This window comes from Xiphias gladius, chromosome 5, assembly GCF_016859285.1.
Source record: "Xiphias gladius isolate SHS-SW01 ecotype Sanya breed wild chromosome 5, ASM1685928v1, whole genome shotgun sequence".
NCBI classification, from domain to species: Eukaryota; Metazoa; Chordata; class Actinopteri; order Istiophoriformes; family Xiphiidae; genus Xiphias; species Xiphias gladius.
Window position 1 is genome coordinate 18,160,896 of NC_053404.1, and position 16,673 is coordinate 18,177,568.

Consider the following 16,673-nt stretch of genomic DNA (forward strand, 5'->3'; position numbering starts at 1 on the left):
CTGTCTTTTTAAATGTGACAAATTTCACACCCAACTGACAAGAATTCACTGTTTTTATAGGGCCGGGCAGTTGAACCTAAATACTGATCAAAATGTGTCTGTGGCACAGAGCATCAAAAACGGTCAAGTTGCCATTGGGTGCCGGGTCAGTTTTGTAGTCTCATCTCTTGATCAGGTAGTTCCGGGCTTGAATCCTAATTTGGCCATTTTTAAGCGCCTGCTTGTGCTTAGACGACATCCCCCATTCAGTCCGACAAGGTAAATCTTTCAATCTGATCACTGTGCCACCTAAATGACAAGAATTCAGTGTGCTTTGCCTCAGAATTTCCGCTCCCGGTAAATTGAAGAAGCCCCAGAAACCGCATTCAGTCATCACAGGACTGCGATATCGACACAGACCCCAGAATAATGAGCTGTAAAATGGGCAAAGAAGGTGCACAAAAAATACTTTGCTGTCATAACATGTTGTTTTCACGTAACAGTGGATAAGGAGTCCAGGTGAGATGGATGATGTTGATGAGCCAATGTACAGAATTTGTTGTAAATTTTGCTCTAACTTTACGTAAACCCCATGATAAATTCTGTTTCATGTGTCTAACGGATTCGTGATCCGGAGCACCTTGTTTGAAGTGCTGACGCAAAAGGCAGGATTTTAAGCTTTTCAGCACACGTTGCGAGGCTCTGTGTGAAGCGAGTGTCAGACTAACAGTGCACTTTTTCATAAGCCCTCTCTGTCTGCTGTAGAAACTCGTTCTCTCTGTGCCTCTGATAGCAACACACACACACACACACACACACACAAACTGACGCACAAAAAGCTGCGCACACCCGGCTGAAACGCGCGCACATCAACATGCCCCAGCTCGATTCAACCGTCCTTTCAGCACTCCTCCCTCACATTTCCATCCTCTCTTTTCTCTCTCTCTCTCTCTCTGGTGGTGTGAGTGTTTGGTCTAGACTCTGGTGCAGCCCAGCAGGCTGAAGCAGATGGTGAAAGGTCTGTTCAACCAAGGACGCATCACTTTCTCAACCTGATTGTGACTTTTGTTTGTCCAAGAGAGTGTTTTGAACTTTGTGTGTGTGTGTGGGGGTGTTTTTTTTTTCTTCTTTCTTGGTATATGACACACTGACAGGTCAGAGTTATGTTTCCTGTTTGCCCTGGTGACTCTGAAGATTGGTGCCCTGGAAATGCCTTCTCTCTGTGTGGCAGGAAGTAGCTTAATAATAGAGCCAAAAAAACCACAAAAAAAAAACACCCTTTTACATTAAGACACTTGCACAGACATTATTCTGATTAATCAGGGGTGCATTTTAATATTTTCCTGTTTACTATAGCTACTTAAGGTAGTTACTGAAAAAAATATTCTCGCTCGGTGATTGCTGCCCCCTTGAAATATACTGTGCTCACAATTCATTTTTATTTTTTTCATGGATGCAGCTCAGCAGCCTGTTTGTTTAACCTGTGTGACAAGGGCATATACTGTATGCAAAGTGGGCCACCTGGCCATGTTGGCAGGACACACTGATGTAGGCTCTAGAAATGACTTCTCATCGCTTTGCTAAATGATACCTAAATTCAGGTTTTATTAGTCGTTTTTAGGCTGTTTTTTTTTTTTTTTTTAAAGTTGTTGGGTCGAAACAAATAGTCCAATAACCAGTTAGTCGACTGAGGGGGAAAAACAATCTGTCATTTCTCAAGCAAAAATACTATTTCCTTTTTCCAGCATCTCACACGTGAGGATTTGCTGTCTGTATTTGTCATACTCTATATGATGGTTCAGTGGGGTCTGAAGACTACAAGTATGAAAACGACACCAGTCTGTGGGTGTGGAGTCCGACAGTGTTACAGTAGTGCAGTGCTGAAGAAGGGGAGTACTCTTTTAGTTGAGTGTTTTTGGGTTTTGGACTGATGGTCAGACACAGCAAGTCATTTGAAGATCCGTCGCCACAGGGCTCTGAGAACTTCGAAGTTTTGACATTTGGACTTTTTTTTTCACTTTTTTCATTTCATAGAGAAACAATCGATTTTAAGTAATCATTAGGTGAAACAATAGTCGCACATCTAGATATTTGGTCTACACGTGCCACTGAAAAGCTCAATATCTTCTTTAAAAACCTTGTGAAAATAAGAGCTGAGATTAAATTGAACCTTAATGATTTCTGAGTATTGGCCAAATTGTGTCTGCAGCACAATTTTATGCCAGCATCAAAAGTTATCAGCAGCCTATCGCTAGCCTTGTTCACATATTTATTCTTTGAACAGATGTTGCCTGATATGAATTATAGTTATTTCAGCCTTAGGGCTGCATCTAATAATTTCCTTATCAATGAGCCCCTCATGTTATCGATTGATCATGCACTCCATGAAGTGTCATGGTCAAAAAACTCCCATCGCAAGTTCTCAGAGCCCGAGGTGACAGCTTGATACAAAACAAGGAGAAGCAGCAAATCCTCACCTTTTTACAAAGATGGAACTAGAGAATATATGGCTTTTTTTCTTGATTAAATTATTAATAAAATTATTGCCAACTAATTGATCAGTTGACCATTTCTTTCTGAACTAGAAAAAACAAATACTGTAGTAGTGCAATGAGGTTCTTGTGTGCGATTAAACAATGATGTGAGGCTTAAAGAATGGAACAGTTTACCATCACGCTCCAGTGTAGCACCATCAATCCACTACCAAAACGGTAATACTGCATATTCTTGTGTAATTTTAACATGCGCTGTACAAAATATGTCTATAATACATTCATTGGAAATTGATTGCACTGTTGTAATCAAGAATTCTGGGAGGAAGGTCAACCAAAACGTATCGTTGTTGTACTGAATCTCAAATGAAATCCGCGCCACAATGTGGCATCTCTGCTTAATAGACAGTAACCAGAAATGAGGAATAGAGAAATGGAAGTGACATGGGGCAAACCGAGAGGTCATAAGCCAGATCAGACGCAGTGTTGCAAGCTCAGGGCATGTGACATGTGCTTGCTGAGCCAGCATGATGCCCACTTGTGCTTTTTTTTTTTAGAAATAGCCCAGACTTCTCGTAAAGTAGCAGTTTTGAAATGTGAGCTGTTGAAATCCATGCCGGTAGTGTCCTGTCCGAGAGGAGAGTCCTGGCTGTCAATTAGGAGTTTGACACAGAGAGAGAGAGAGAGAGAGAGAGAGAGAGAGAGAGGGAGAGACATGCTCTTCATAGTCCTGGGCATATAACCTTGCTGTACCTGTCCTGGGCAGTTTTCCCAGGAGAATTAATGTGAGCTATTCCCCTGGAAGAGAGCCAGGCTTACCTGAAGGTGATAAATATTGTGTTTTATTTTATTTATTTATTTTAACCACATCTCTGTCTCTCTGGGTTACTCCAGAGTCCTCGTTTCCTGTCCTCCTTTCCTCTCTCTCTCTCTCCGTGCAGAGTGGCCTGGTTTTTCCTGAGCACGGAGAGGCCTGGCGGCTCTCAGCTTACCAGCCAGGCCCATTCATCCTTTTGACCACCTGTCACTCCTCCCCCTCAGCTGACTGGACTTGGTTTGGTCCAGACCGTTGGACTGATCTGCTGCAAGCTGGTTAGAACGTGGGAGTTCGGGCTCTTTTGCGCTGTTCTTTTGATTTAGAAAAGTGTGGATAATCCGTCCAAACACTTTCTGTGTCATGGTAACCCAGCAAGCAGAAAAAAGAGCTCCTGCAACACGCAGACCCTCTGACCAATAGATTTTTTTGTGTTTTTGTTTATTTGTACGGAGTGATAGCCACAGAGCAGTGACTTTCTACCTTGAAGAGCCAATTACCAAGTCACTCATGAAAGGTTAATGACTTACCTCCACGTGCAAACTTCCCCTTTGTGTCTCTTAGTGACACACCGAGGGAATTTTTAATTGCACGCTGGCAGTTCTTCAAGGTCAGGTAGACCTTATGGCCTTTCAGTCAGCCTCCATCTGCCCGGAGGAGGAGGAGGAGTACTTATGAATTCACGTATCGTGCTTCTGAACTCGAGGAAGGAGTGAAGATAATTCGCCCGCAGGTTCTTTTCTTTATTCCTCACATGTTCCGGCGTCAATTTCAGAACCTTGTCTGTCTCCCCAGGTGGCTTGTGTGGGTGTTCAGTTTCTCACAGATTGATCGTTTCAAGGGGTGGTTGTTTTCTCCTTGATTTTTGGATTAATAGGCGGATGATGAGGTCTCCTGTCATTGTTTTAAGGTCAATATGATCAGCAGACGAGATTCTTCCTGGTCTAATCTAATTTGCTGTCCACCAGGTCTAATCTGCAGCAAGTAAGGCATGACACTGTGTCCAGAGTGCAGAGATTAAATCAAGGAGAACGGTCAATAAGTAAATGGTAAATTATTTAGACCATTGACCTCTAATAATTAATGATGCAGTTTAAAACAAAATGTACATGTTCCAGGACCAGCATCTTGAAAGTTGAAGAGAAATTCCAGTATTTGTCATGCTATATTATATTATATTATATTATATTATATTATATTATATTATTATATTATATTATATTATATTATATTATATTATATTATATTATATTATATTATATTATATTATATTATATTATATTATATTATATTATATTATATTATATTATATTATATTATATTATATTATATTATATTATATTATATTATATATATTATATATATATTTTTTTTTGGATTTTTTTAGAGCCCAACCAATACTGCCTCAAATCACTGCAGTGTTTTACCTTCCATTAGGTTTGTAATATACCTCTGTGCACTACGGCAGAAGGAACTAAATGATCAGGAAATAGTTTGGGTAACACTTGGTCGGATTCTACACACGTCTCTCTTGTAATGTCATATTCGTTCGCTCTGCCTTCCCTCCAATCAGCTGATGTGTCAGACAGCCACATTGATACAACAACCCACAGAGCGCCAGCTCTCAGCTGCCTCCTGTTCCACTTATCTCACGCTTTCCAGTCTGCAGTAATTGACGATCGATACATCACACAAAGCTGTGTGCCATGTGATCCCTGCGACCTTCCAGTTGGATTTACAGTGCGTTCATTCTGCTTCCTGACTTTACTGCCTTGGCCATAGGTTTCACTCCCGCTGAGGTGTTTCCGAGGTTGGGGGTTTGTGAACTTTTTCTTTTCCAAGCGGTCCGGTTTACAGAGCAGAAAAATAAACCCATGGCAGTTCCATTACAGTGTTTGTTTTTTTTGTTCCTCTGAGCTCATCCCTGACACTTGTGGTCCGTGACAGAGCTCTTCAACGCCACTTGAAAGTTTAAAGAGATAGGACATGTTGCAGAATCCTAAACATTCCTGAAGGCTTTTTTTTTTTTTTTTTTCTTTCTTTTCATTCTGAGCGCATTTCCCCTCCGGACAAGTGGAAGCACAATGTGCTTGTCAGCTGTACAAATCCAGGGGCAGATCGTACTGTAGCAACACTGTGTTGTGTTGTTTTATTGACAGACTCTTTATTTTAAGCCTTGTAAGGAATTTTTGTCATGTCCCAAACTTTGGACGCCGCAGTGAAACCCTCATCAGTTGTTAAGTATTTTGTCTCAGTTCCCTACATGTTCTATTATCTATGTCATACAGTTAGGAGGAGTACTCATTTTTTCTATTTCCTACTTCTGCTCAGGCTTCTGGGTGGAGGGGCGGCTGCACCTCCTCTAACCCTTGAACTGTTTTCTATCCTCAGGGAAGAGGTCTGGACTTTTCCTTCCTACTGTCTTAATGAAGCCACCGGTTGCCTGACAGTAAAGCAGTGCACGACCTTGTTTCGGTTGTGGTTGTTTGCTGTTATCCTGCCAGACTGGATGGGTGACGGAGTGAGATGGAAGTATTTATCCAGCTCAGTGCCTCACAGCTTCAGAAACCTCCCAAGAAACAAATGCGTTCTTGTGACTGCCACTCCCTTGTTGCTCCCAACTTTATCACACTGCTGCTTACACACAGCATTTGCAATCAGTCATTTAGAAACATGACAATTTTCTTTCTGACGAGCATTGCTAAACTGGTGCTGTATTTCCTTTTCCATATTCAGGTACTCGTTTGATTATCTAGCTTGCCTTAGCTCCCAGCTACAAGTTTATTATGAGTTCACCGACCATGCATTCCTCTGTACTCCCTCTTTAAACCAAGCTGAGGTGCTGACAGCCTGTCTGCTACCTCCTGGATGTTCTGTAGTCTCTTTTACTCAGTCATTACTCAGCTCGGAAATATGAGATAAGGCGCCCCAGGAGCGCTAAAGGGAGCTCACCTCACTCTGTGCTTCTCCTGCTGAGGTACAGAACACTCAGCTCTCCAGGGCTGTTACTTACCTTTTGTACTGAGCAAGCACACACTTTGTTCCTTTCCCGGCAAACGTCTCGAGTGCTGTTTGCTCTCGTTTTTCCGAATAGTCGCTGTACTCCCCACCGTTTTCTCGATGAAGATGGATGCCGTGAACAGTACAGATTCTTGGGTAACCGAACAACTAAAATGTGGTTAATTTGAGGATTTGTGGACGGACGATCTCTGATGCGTGAACAAGCAAAGGGACGAGGGGGGCCTTTCAGCTAGAGCGGGCTGCTCTAAGATACTGCAGTGGCAATGCGATCAAGTGTCACATCTGTCCTCCAGGCGCCGTTCGCTGACCTCACTGCAAAGCTCCGGCAGCTAATGTAGATTAGATCAGTTTATCCAGAAATACAAAAAAACAGAAAAGATCAAGATGAATATGAATCTGCCATTTAGCTATTGTTGAATCAGTTTATGTCCTCTTTAGGAAAATAAAATGTGTTATTCACCTGATCGTGCAGACATGAGCTCTGGACTCCCTGGAGAATTACAGTTGTACGGTTAAAAGGAGGCTAAAGATTTGGTCTAATGTAAACCAGGAAAGGAAAGTAAGGAATAGCCCGGATCGGCCTTAGCTCTTTCCATTCAGTGTATCAGTTGAGAAATTTGTATGACTTCATTGTAGTCGAAGCTTCTTTGACTGAGAAAATGAAAAGAAACCCTGAGAAACTGTGGTAGAGGTGTTCGCTGTTAAAAGTCTGGTATGCTAAATTTAAGGCCTGGTTTTACAGCTTTAAAGTTTTAAAGGATAAAGGCTGGTCATCTTTTGCTGCAGCATCTTGCAGTTGGTGCAAGACTAAATGTTTGTTCGTTGTGGTCTTGCTACTGGGTGTCAGAATTGGCCCCTTTTTTTTCTTATTCATTTTTTTTTTTTTATTGTATAAAACCATGTGTGTTTTTGAGTCAAAGCTGAAAAAAGTTAATCTCTTACACAGGAGAACAAAGCAAGCATTCATGCAGAATGCCTGATAAACTCCAAGAGTATGGAAGTGGACCTATTTTATAAACTTTTCAATTGCAGCCAATGAAGAACAAGGACAAAACAGCATCACATGTTTTGCTTTGGGTGGAAGCATGCACTGCCTTGAATGAATATTTTTGTGACACATGCAGGATGTAAATCTGCATGTCTTTACACATGACACTTCAGCATTTGAGGGCTGAGGCATCAATGGTGCTGTTTGTCTATGGACTTTACAGCTGCAAGATATTGACCAAAACAAGAGGGCCTAAAATCGAAACAGTAGAGGCCAAGATATCCAGAATTTTACTTCCTAGTATGAGGCACGCACCAAAAACTATGGACTCTACATTTCCCAGACTGCACCTAGATGGTTGATAATGAACACCCACATATTTCAAACTCCACAACCCAAGTTTGTAACGCGGACTTTCTATTCTTGAGATACCCCTGATGACCCCTTCCGGACCCACAGAAGAAATTGTACAGCTGAGTTCACAGGCTGTATAATTCTCCTTATGATAAGTAACCTGAACTTCAGAGGTTAAATAGGTGGTATGCCCCCTTTTTAATTGTTTTGATATTGTAATTGCAATTTGAATCGCAAAGCAGAGCGAATAGCGATATATATTTATGTTCAGAGTTCCTACAAAATCACTTTTGTATGATCTTAAATGGATTTGGCTATAGAAATAAAATTCTAATGCCGAAATTTTCTCGTGTTTTGAGTAAAATAAACAGTGTCTCTGACTTGCAGCTTGCTACTGTATGTAGGCCAGCAGTTCTGCGCAGGCAAGCATATGTTGCTCAATAATTAGTTTGAAGTCTCACGTCCCTATACAGCAAAAACTGCATCCTCTGCATCTGCAGTTTTTGGTTTGTTTGTTTTTGTTGTTTCATATATTTTCCCGCAGCTGTTACTCCGTATCCCACACTGCATATTGCCATGTCATTAGTAGGTGTGTGCGCGTGCACATGAATGACTGTGTGCTTCCAACAGATGGCCTTTTGCTCCAAGGCCTCCGGAGGAATCCCTCCTCCTTCCTGAGGCTGTTATCGCGCAACACATCTGCTGCCTCTGATTCCCGCTAAAAGAAACACCACTAACGCTGTCACCTCCTCACCCGGCCGAAGAGCTAACCAGCACGGCAGCTCTCCAGGTCAGGAGCTTTTAGCCATACGGATTGCTTCTGGATTAGTTATGCGCTGCCACTGGGGCTCAATAAAGAGACAAGCAGTGACGTGGTTGTTTTTATGTTGTCCGTCCGTTCCCTTTTTTTTTTTTTTCTCTGTTTTTCCCCCCTAACCATTACCACCAGTAATCTTCTCCTCCACCACTGCTGCCACCACCTACCCCCTGCCACGGCAGCCTGTTATCAAAGCCCAGTGTCGTCCCTCCAGGCAGTGAACTTTGGACTCAGCTTTATGAGTGAGCAGCACTGGGAAAGAGCCCTCACAGATCAAACATGATGGCTCAGTTTGGCGCTCAGGTCTTGGCCTCAGCCTGTCTGATGTGAGGTGGCTCTCAAGAGTGTGTCATTACCTCAGTTTGTGTGGTCTTCACACTTTGTGGGTTTATATCTTTGTGACTATCAGTGTGTGAAAATTTGCGACTGAGTACATTAGAGCAGTGTGCGACAGGTCTACTGTAAGAACGTGTCCCCCATATTTAGTTTCTTTTTATGCTGTCTGGTTAACTCCAACCAGGCACAAGTTTTGTGTGAATGATGTCTGAATGTAACAACCAGGCCAAAAAGAAAAGAAATGCCCTAAAATACAATAGATAGCTGTGTTGTAAACCTTTTGTTTCTTCTCGAAACAATATAAATTACCTTAAACAAACACTTAAGTTTGTTTCTGGGCTTTGTTAGACTGCTAACTAGCCAGCAGACTAACTCATTAAACCAGTAACTTGGTGCTTTTTATGCTAATGTGAGCTTCTACTAAATAACCCTACATTTAAGGAATACTCTGCCCAAATGTGTTGCGTATCATTGCCTATAGGCTTGAAAGGTGGAGTGTTCCTAAAATTTATTTAGTAGAAGCTCACATTTAACATCGGAAGCAGGTTGCTTCAGTACATTAGCCTACGGACTAGTACCTTCCTAGCAAAGCCAAAATACAAACTTAAGTGCTTTTTAGGCTGCTAACTAGCCAGCTAGCTAATGTGTTGAGGCAAATATAATCCACTTCTTTTCAGTCTGCTCAACAGGGTCTAAATACTCATATTTTTGCCAAAATGTGGCTAAATACAAACTTTTTTTTTGTCAATAATACAGTTAGCTGTTTTTTCATTTGTAACGAAGCAAACAGTTATATGCTACAAAAGAAAACAGCTTAGTGCCCAAGCAGTGCATTCAAACTTTTAGCCATATTCTATCTTACGAAATTGTCCCTGGCAAAATGATACTTTCTCATTAAAAAAGACAGAAGTTGGGCAGTGTATAGATGAATATGTCAAGTATGTTCAATTCTATTGAGCTGTCCAAGTCTTTGAGTTTATAAATGTAGTCAGCTTCACACTCTGTTCTCAGAGCATCCAGTATGGCTGCTGCTATGGCTGATGTGTTACATCATATAAAATCCCTCCAGAGAGAGCATGCTATCAGGGGAATGAGAGTTGGGGGGGGGGGGTGTCTTGGTTGCTTTATTGGCCCGAATCCACCACAAACCTGACCTGGATACGCAGCTTGAAGATGGAACACGAATGTTATGTGATATCAACAGTAACTGGGTTCCTCTTCCATCGTTTTCTCATCAGTTCTTTTTTTCTCTTCCCATCTCTAATCCCCTTTTCGTGCACAGGCCCAGGACAAGAGGAAAGCTCTGGAGGAGACCAAAGCCTACACTACCCAGTCCCTGGCCAGCGTAGCCTACCAGATCAATGCCTTAGCCAACAATGTACTGCAGCTGCTGGACATCCAGGCTTCGCAGCTGCGACGCATGGAGTCCTCCATCAACCACATCTCCCAGGTCAGAAATACACACAAGATACACACCACAGCCCATACAGCTGTGAAGAATGGTTCCCCACATTTCCCACTTCTCTTCTGACTCTCACACTGACTCGGTTATTTTCAAACACAGTAAGAGGTCTTCTGTAGTATCCATGGTTCCTTTTATTGGTTTATCAATCTAGTCCAAGTGTCTGACTGGCTGTGTGTTTGACCGTTGAATGACTGGCGTTCTGTTTGTCTTTCTATTATGCTCTTGTCTCCCTCTGAGGCACACAAACCCATATTTACCACAATCAGTGAACATGTTAAATTTGAAATTATTAGTCTGCTGAAATTATTGAGCAGCCCTGACATACATAAGTATGCAGTTATAGATTTGTTTTGTAGACATTAGTGATGACTAATATTTTCTCACCTATCAACCAATACTGTGCATGCATTTGTGCTAACATTTCAAAAAAGCCTGTGCTTCGTTTTTCAAAACAAAAGATCATCATAGATTTATTCAGTTACATATTTGACGGGAAAAAATTACCACACAAATGCCAGATACACCAATTTTAGCAATAAAAATGATTTAACAGTATCAGAATTGCTTTTTATAGCCAGTATCGGTATTTTTACCAATATATCAGGTTATGGGAGGGCAAAATGATGATTTATAAATGGTGAAATGACATTTTACCTTAACCATTTAACCATGATAGCTTTCCCTTCAGTATGTGATTATATTATAGGCATTGTTGCAAAATTAAGGAGCAGGACTTTTTTTATAACAATATTGTAAATTTTGTTTTTATCAATGTGATGTAGTACTTTGATTTGTGTGGTATTAAATCTGCCAAAAACAGACATTCCTGTCGGTTATTTTATCCAATAAAGTTTCTCAACTGATTTTCCAGAAAATGTATTATATCACGATTGAAATTGTGATATAAACGTATATATTACTAAAGGATTTTATCCATTTGGCCTACCCCTTTATGAAGTCATTCCTATAACACAAAGATGTAGCAAAAACCATGGTATTGTAGAATATATCAGACCTTTTCCTTTCCTAACCTTTTCCTGTCTATAGCATGAGGCTCCTGGCATGTGCAGGTAAATCCAGCCGCTCATCCAATGAAGGCATTAAGAGCTCAGACAAATCAAACAAAGAGCTCCAGCCATGTGGCATCTCATAGATTAGAGCTGGGAGGCATTCACCAAACCTGGATCACGTATAAGGCACTCATGATTGAGTCCAAATACGTAAAATAATTGTTAAAAATGAGAATTTGGTTGTTTCTTGTCGATAAACATGTTAAATGGTGTAATGGTGGTATTGGGTGTGGAATGGAAGGAGCAGTTCCTTTGGTTTTGGTTTTTCCCATGTCTGCTATCTTTGGTTTTCCCCCTAACAGAGCGTTGCTTAGAGTGCCAGAAATTCCTTCAGGATACACTGAAGGTCAGATTTTCAGTCTAATGGAGGGAAAGAGGGCTTGTGAGACTTGAGGGCTTGAAAGAGGGAGAGAGAAAGAGAGAGTCAGAGAGATGTGGCAAATCAGAGAGAGGGGAGGCAGAAGAAAATTGGAAGACGGAGCATGACAAGCAATGAAAGGCGAGAGGGAGAGACCAAAAGGCATATTTGCACTCCTTAAGGGTTTGAGTCAATATCCAGACAAATAACATTCGGGTGATGCCAAGGTCACCATGACACCACCACCTGCCTCAGTCACCACGACAACCCCATAGGCCACATTGGAAAAACATATGGAAGACAGTTAGACATGGTGCTTTAGATGAGCGAATAAAGCCATGTCTATATGATGAGCTCCAGGCTTGAGCATACATTGTTTGACTTCTGCCTCCAGTGCAAGCACTGTTGCTTGTCTTGTGCCTGGGAAATTCCGTACTTCCTATGCTGCATTTAAGCCTATGCTTGTGTACTTTGTGTAGCCCTGGTGAAGATGAACTACATAGTGTCACATTAGGGCAACTGATGGTCAACAAAGAAATGTTTTCCTTCTCTTTTGGTTTGAAGAAATTCAGGAAAGTGCAGTTATGTTTGAGTAAAAACTCAAAATACAAGCTCATCTTCTTCCAGCCGATAATCATCGTAGTTACAAGAATAACACGCTGCTCCTTGGATCTGTCTCATCTTTCCCTAATTTGCACAACTTATCTCTGGGCAGTGTGAATGATTTAGCAGCTTTGCCTTGATAACTCGAAAACACAGAATACCTAATTTGCCTTTCATTCACAACAGCCTCATCTCTGTCTCGTTGTTTTCTTTCTTTATGTATAAGCAGTGGCTGTAGTCCACATGTGTTTGCCATAATGAAGCGTTTCTCTGTTTTAATAATAAAGAGGCGGGCTTGTCCTCTTCGCAGGCTGTGGGTGTGTTTTATTGCTCTCCACTGTCCTGTTCAGAGGTGGATCATTATAATGTTGCCCTCGCTGCTCGTGGATACGAGATTATTGTTGGCCCTCGAGGCCGGTGTTGCATTCTGCTGAATGGGTAATGGAGAGGAAAGCCTGTAGCTTGTAGAGTGTATGTTGTCTTTGTATCCGGGAGGAAAGGAAAGAAAGTTTCTCAGGTGCCAGTGAAATATGATTAATCTTCTCACTGGTATGAATAAACACACCTTTAGAACTCAGTGGCTTATACAGGGTTTTTATTTTTTATTTTATTTTTTTTTCCATCTTTGCACTCCGTAATCCCTTTCTTCACCTTTTGTCCTAAGACTGTACCCATCCACGCCCGAAGCTTGAGACGACTCGGGATGCGGCTGTCACACATTAACGTGTCGTTCGGTGTGTGGTGAGACGTTGGGCCGTTTCCTATGGTCTGCCCACAGTTCCTTGGGGCTCACTCTGGTCAGGGTGTGTCTGCTTGGTGATGGCATTTCTGGTTTGGATGCCAAGTGTATTGTACTATATTGTAATGTAATACGGAACATCTCGTATTTTGCGTCTGCTGGGAAGAAATACTGACATTGGGTACTGGGTATTGTTTAGAGAGTGAAAAAGGAACAAATAAGATGCACAATTTGGCTCAGTTACTGGTCATAAGAGCCTTTTATTGAACAGTTTCAACCCCTGCTTTATTTAAAAATTTTGTCTAATGATTTCAAAAAGTGCATTAAAAAAACTATAGGGCTCTGTCAATAGTTTTTTGATTAACCAATTAATCGTTAGTCCATAAAATGGGACACTGCTAACAGTCCAAAGTGCAATGTTCAAAGTACATTCATGTAAGAAAGAGCATATTAGCAAATCTTACCATTTTAGAACCTGAAATCAGTGCGCTTTGGCATGATAAACTGCTATAACTGTCAACTCACCTTAAAAAATTGTCGATTTAAGTTTCGGTCAATTGACTTATCGATTAATCCTATGGTTCCCAACCTTCATATCCTCGATATCTACTTGTAACCTCTCGTCACGTCTGCATATCATCAGTCGTGACCAGTTCAACCAATGAAGATTTTTTTCTTTCTCTCTTCTTTGTATTTAAATCACTTTCGGAGGACTGGAATTAAAAACATCTAGTTATTTGCAACAAATAAACAAAGATTAGCTGAAAATATGAAAAAATAAACATTTTTCACGATAATGGTTTCCTGCTTCCTTATCCTGTTAATAATTCATGACCCCTCAGATTTATCTTGCGGCCCCTCGGGGGGGATGCCAACCCTCAGGTTGTGAACCTTTGGAATAATCGGCTAACTGTTTGATATTCAGTGCATGTCAGGGTCTTGCTGCAGTTTTGGTAGCAAAACATTGTGCCCATGCCTGTGTGCAGTTCCAGTTTGCGTGTGTGCTATCAGGTGTTTGTTTGCGAGTCATCTCCCCTGCTGTCATTGCCATTCCCAATCTGGGGTCTCTCTGCAGCGCTGAGGCAGAAGGGCTGATGGATATAGTAGCTTGCGGGGGCTTCCACCTTGTGCTGCGTGTGAAGTGGCTGCTAAGCGGCTGCGAACAGGGAAGGCTTTGTCTCTCCGGCAGAAGAAAAAGCCTCACATTGAGAACCTCTCTGCGATACCCCAAATAGAGAGGGAGAATAGTGTTTGTGTGTGTGTGTGTGTGTGTGTGTGTGTGTGCGTGTGTGTGTGCGTGTGCGTGTGCGCGTGCGCGTGCATTCTGCAGCTCCTGTGTCCTGATTTATGATTTTTTTTTTTTTTTTTTTTTTTTTCCAAGTTTCATGGAGTAGCCTTTTCCTCAAATGTGATCTGCACCACATAAATTTGGTTTTATAAAACTCAACCCAGAGGCACGAATGTTCAAATCAGAAATAGTTAGTGTTGTCATGCCAACAAGTGAGCCTAGTATCATTCACCTGAGACAGTCGTAGTATTGGAGCCTGTCGCAGCTTCGTTGGGGGAGTGTTAGCGTGGATAATGCAGCATAACGATGGAATAAAAGCAAAATAGACAAATTAATTTGGAGAAATGGAGGCACACACTGAAACTGAAAATAGTTTGGAACAACTGGGAGAAGAAGAATGGGTATAATAAAAACAAAATGAAAAAAAATTGTTACTTTATGTATACTAAAGGTATAACAATTAATTTAGCTCACAGTTCATTATGATGCACGATTCCAGAGTCGCTGTTTGATGTACTTACAACAAAACTGGAATGAAAAAAAAACGATGATAGTACATTTTTTTACCCTTAGGAGGATTATTTTTTAAATTCTTTTTCTTCATTATCAAATAATCTGTAGGTTATTTTTAATAATTTAGTTTGGGGGGGGGGGGTCATGCACATATAAACAAACAATTTCTACATTTAAGGAGTTATAACTGTTCAAATTAGGCTGATGCTGTCATTCACGATTCATACTGTCCCACATTTGAATTGGGATATATATGATGTGGTTACACCCAAAGGGCATTTATTTCTTGATGGCTAGATATGAACACAGCACAAAGAAAGGATCATTACTGATGATCTGAGAACATGAGGACCTGTGCCCTTAAAATTGCAATGCTTCCACACTCAGCAACACCCATACACACTCTGAGCTATAAATATAAATCCTCTTGATGTTTTGCATGCATGAGGTCAGTAGCTTTCTTGGTGCCGCCATCTCAAAATATCCCCTCACTTTTTTTTTTTTTTAGTAAATTCTGACTGAATTCTTTTAAATTGTTCTCTGGAACATTGTAAGCAAGAAAAAAAATTACCAATTTTTCCACATGTGTCTCATGACAGAGAATCAGTCACGGAGGAAATACTGAGTCACTTTCAGGCAACAATTGGGGGAAACAGATCAGTAAAACTTCAAGTGGGAGTCTTTACAAGACAATACAGCATCAGTAAAATGCTTTAGAGAAATAAAATGAAATTAAGTGCAAGAGTTTGAGCCGTTTTTACTTAGCAAAATTTAAATTAGACTACTTTATACCTCAAAGGGGTCATTCATTGTTCATTTATCGAGTGGAAAATTTGAATGTGCTTATCTAAAAGAAGAGTTGATAGTGGGATAGAGAGAGAAGTCGATAAAACAACTGAAGGATATATGGATTTGATGGTAGAAAAAGCATTTTACAACTCACTATTTTGCCAGTACATCTGTGTTGGCTGGCTGGATGCAGAAAGCAGCACACACACACACACACACACACACCAACTACTGTACACTCCCAGTTTGTTCCCACAGCTGTGCTCCTCACTGAGAAGCAGTTACTACAATTACACAATATTCTTATCTGCTCACATGAGTCAGCCTGCTGTTTGTGTTCAACGTAGGATTTGGTTTGTATTTGTGGTCTCAGCGTGGCACATATTTGATTTGTTTTTATTTTTCCCTCTAGCCTCGATTCCTTGGATGTACAGTTGCATGCCTTTTAAATTCTGCGACGGTGTGGGTGCGGGTGTGGGGGGGGTGGGTGTGCGTGCGTGCGGGTGTGCTCAGTTCAGTGATAAAAACACACACATGCAAACACTGTTTAGGGTTGCGTCTGTGTGCTGCAGTAGTGGCTTTTTGACCTCCCGTCGAGGAAGAATGGCACTGATCCAAACAGGAAATGAAGCCTTATAGCTCTCTGTGTGTGTGTGTGTGTGTGTGTGTGTGTCTGATCCCACTGCTTGCCTGTGTATTTTGGTCTCTCTCCTGCCTCCCATGGACACAGTTTGTCTGTATTTATGTTTTTGGTTTTGTTTTCACTGTTGGATACTTAGACTTAAACTACATGCTTCTTTCTTTTTTCATTGGATCATAGGGATGTGTCTTTTCTGTGTGGCCAGATCTTTGTGTCTTCGGACACGTTTCGTTTAAAGGTTAAAGGCATGGGATTAGTACTGGAAAGTGGCAAATTTGGATTCAATGTGTTGGAAATTTTGGATTTGAAAATGATTTTTTTTAAAGGAAATCCAGTAATCTATGACTTTACATTCAATATAAAGCTGCAACTAGCAGTTATTTAAACGATTTATTAATCTGTAGATC

At 41.1% G+C, this 16,673-nt stretch overlaps 1 protein-coding gene across 4 annotated transcripts in view; it reads left to right on the top strand.

Moving 5' to 3' along the window:
• The window catches only part of abi1a (abl-interactor 1a), a 51,190-nt gene that overhangs the window by 2,506 nt on the left and 32,011 nt on the right, over positions 1–16,673 (top strand). For all 4 annotated transcript variants that reach the window (XM_040126422.1, XM_040126424.1, XM_040126423.1 and 1 more), the window contains exon 2: positions 10,084–10,251. In XM_040126422.1, coding sequence (XP_039982356.1) covers positions 10,084–10,251 — 168 coding nt within the window. The remainder of the gene's footprint in view (positions 1–10,083; positions 10,252–16,673) is intronic.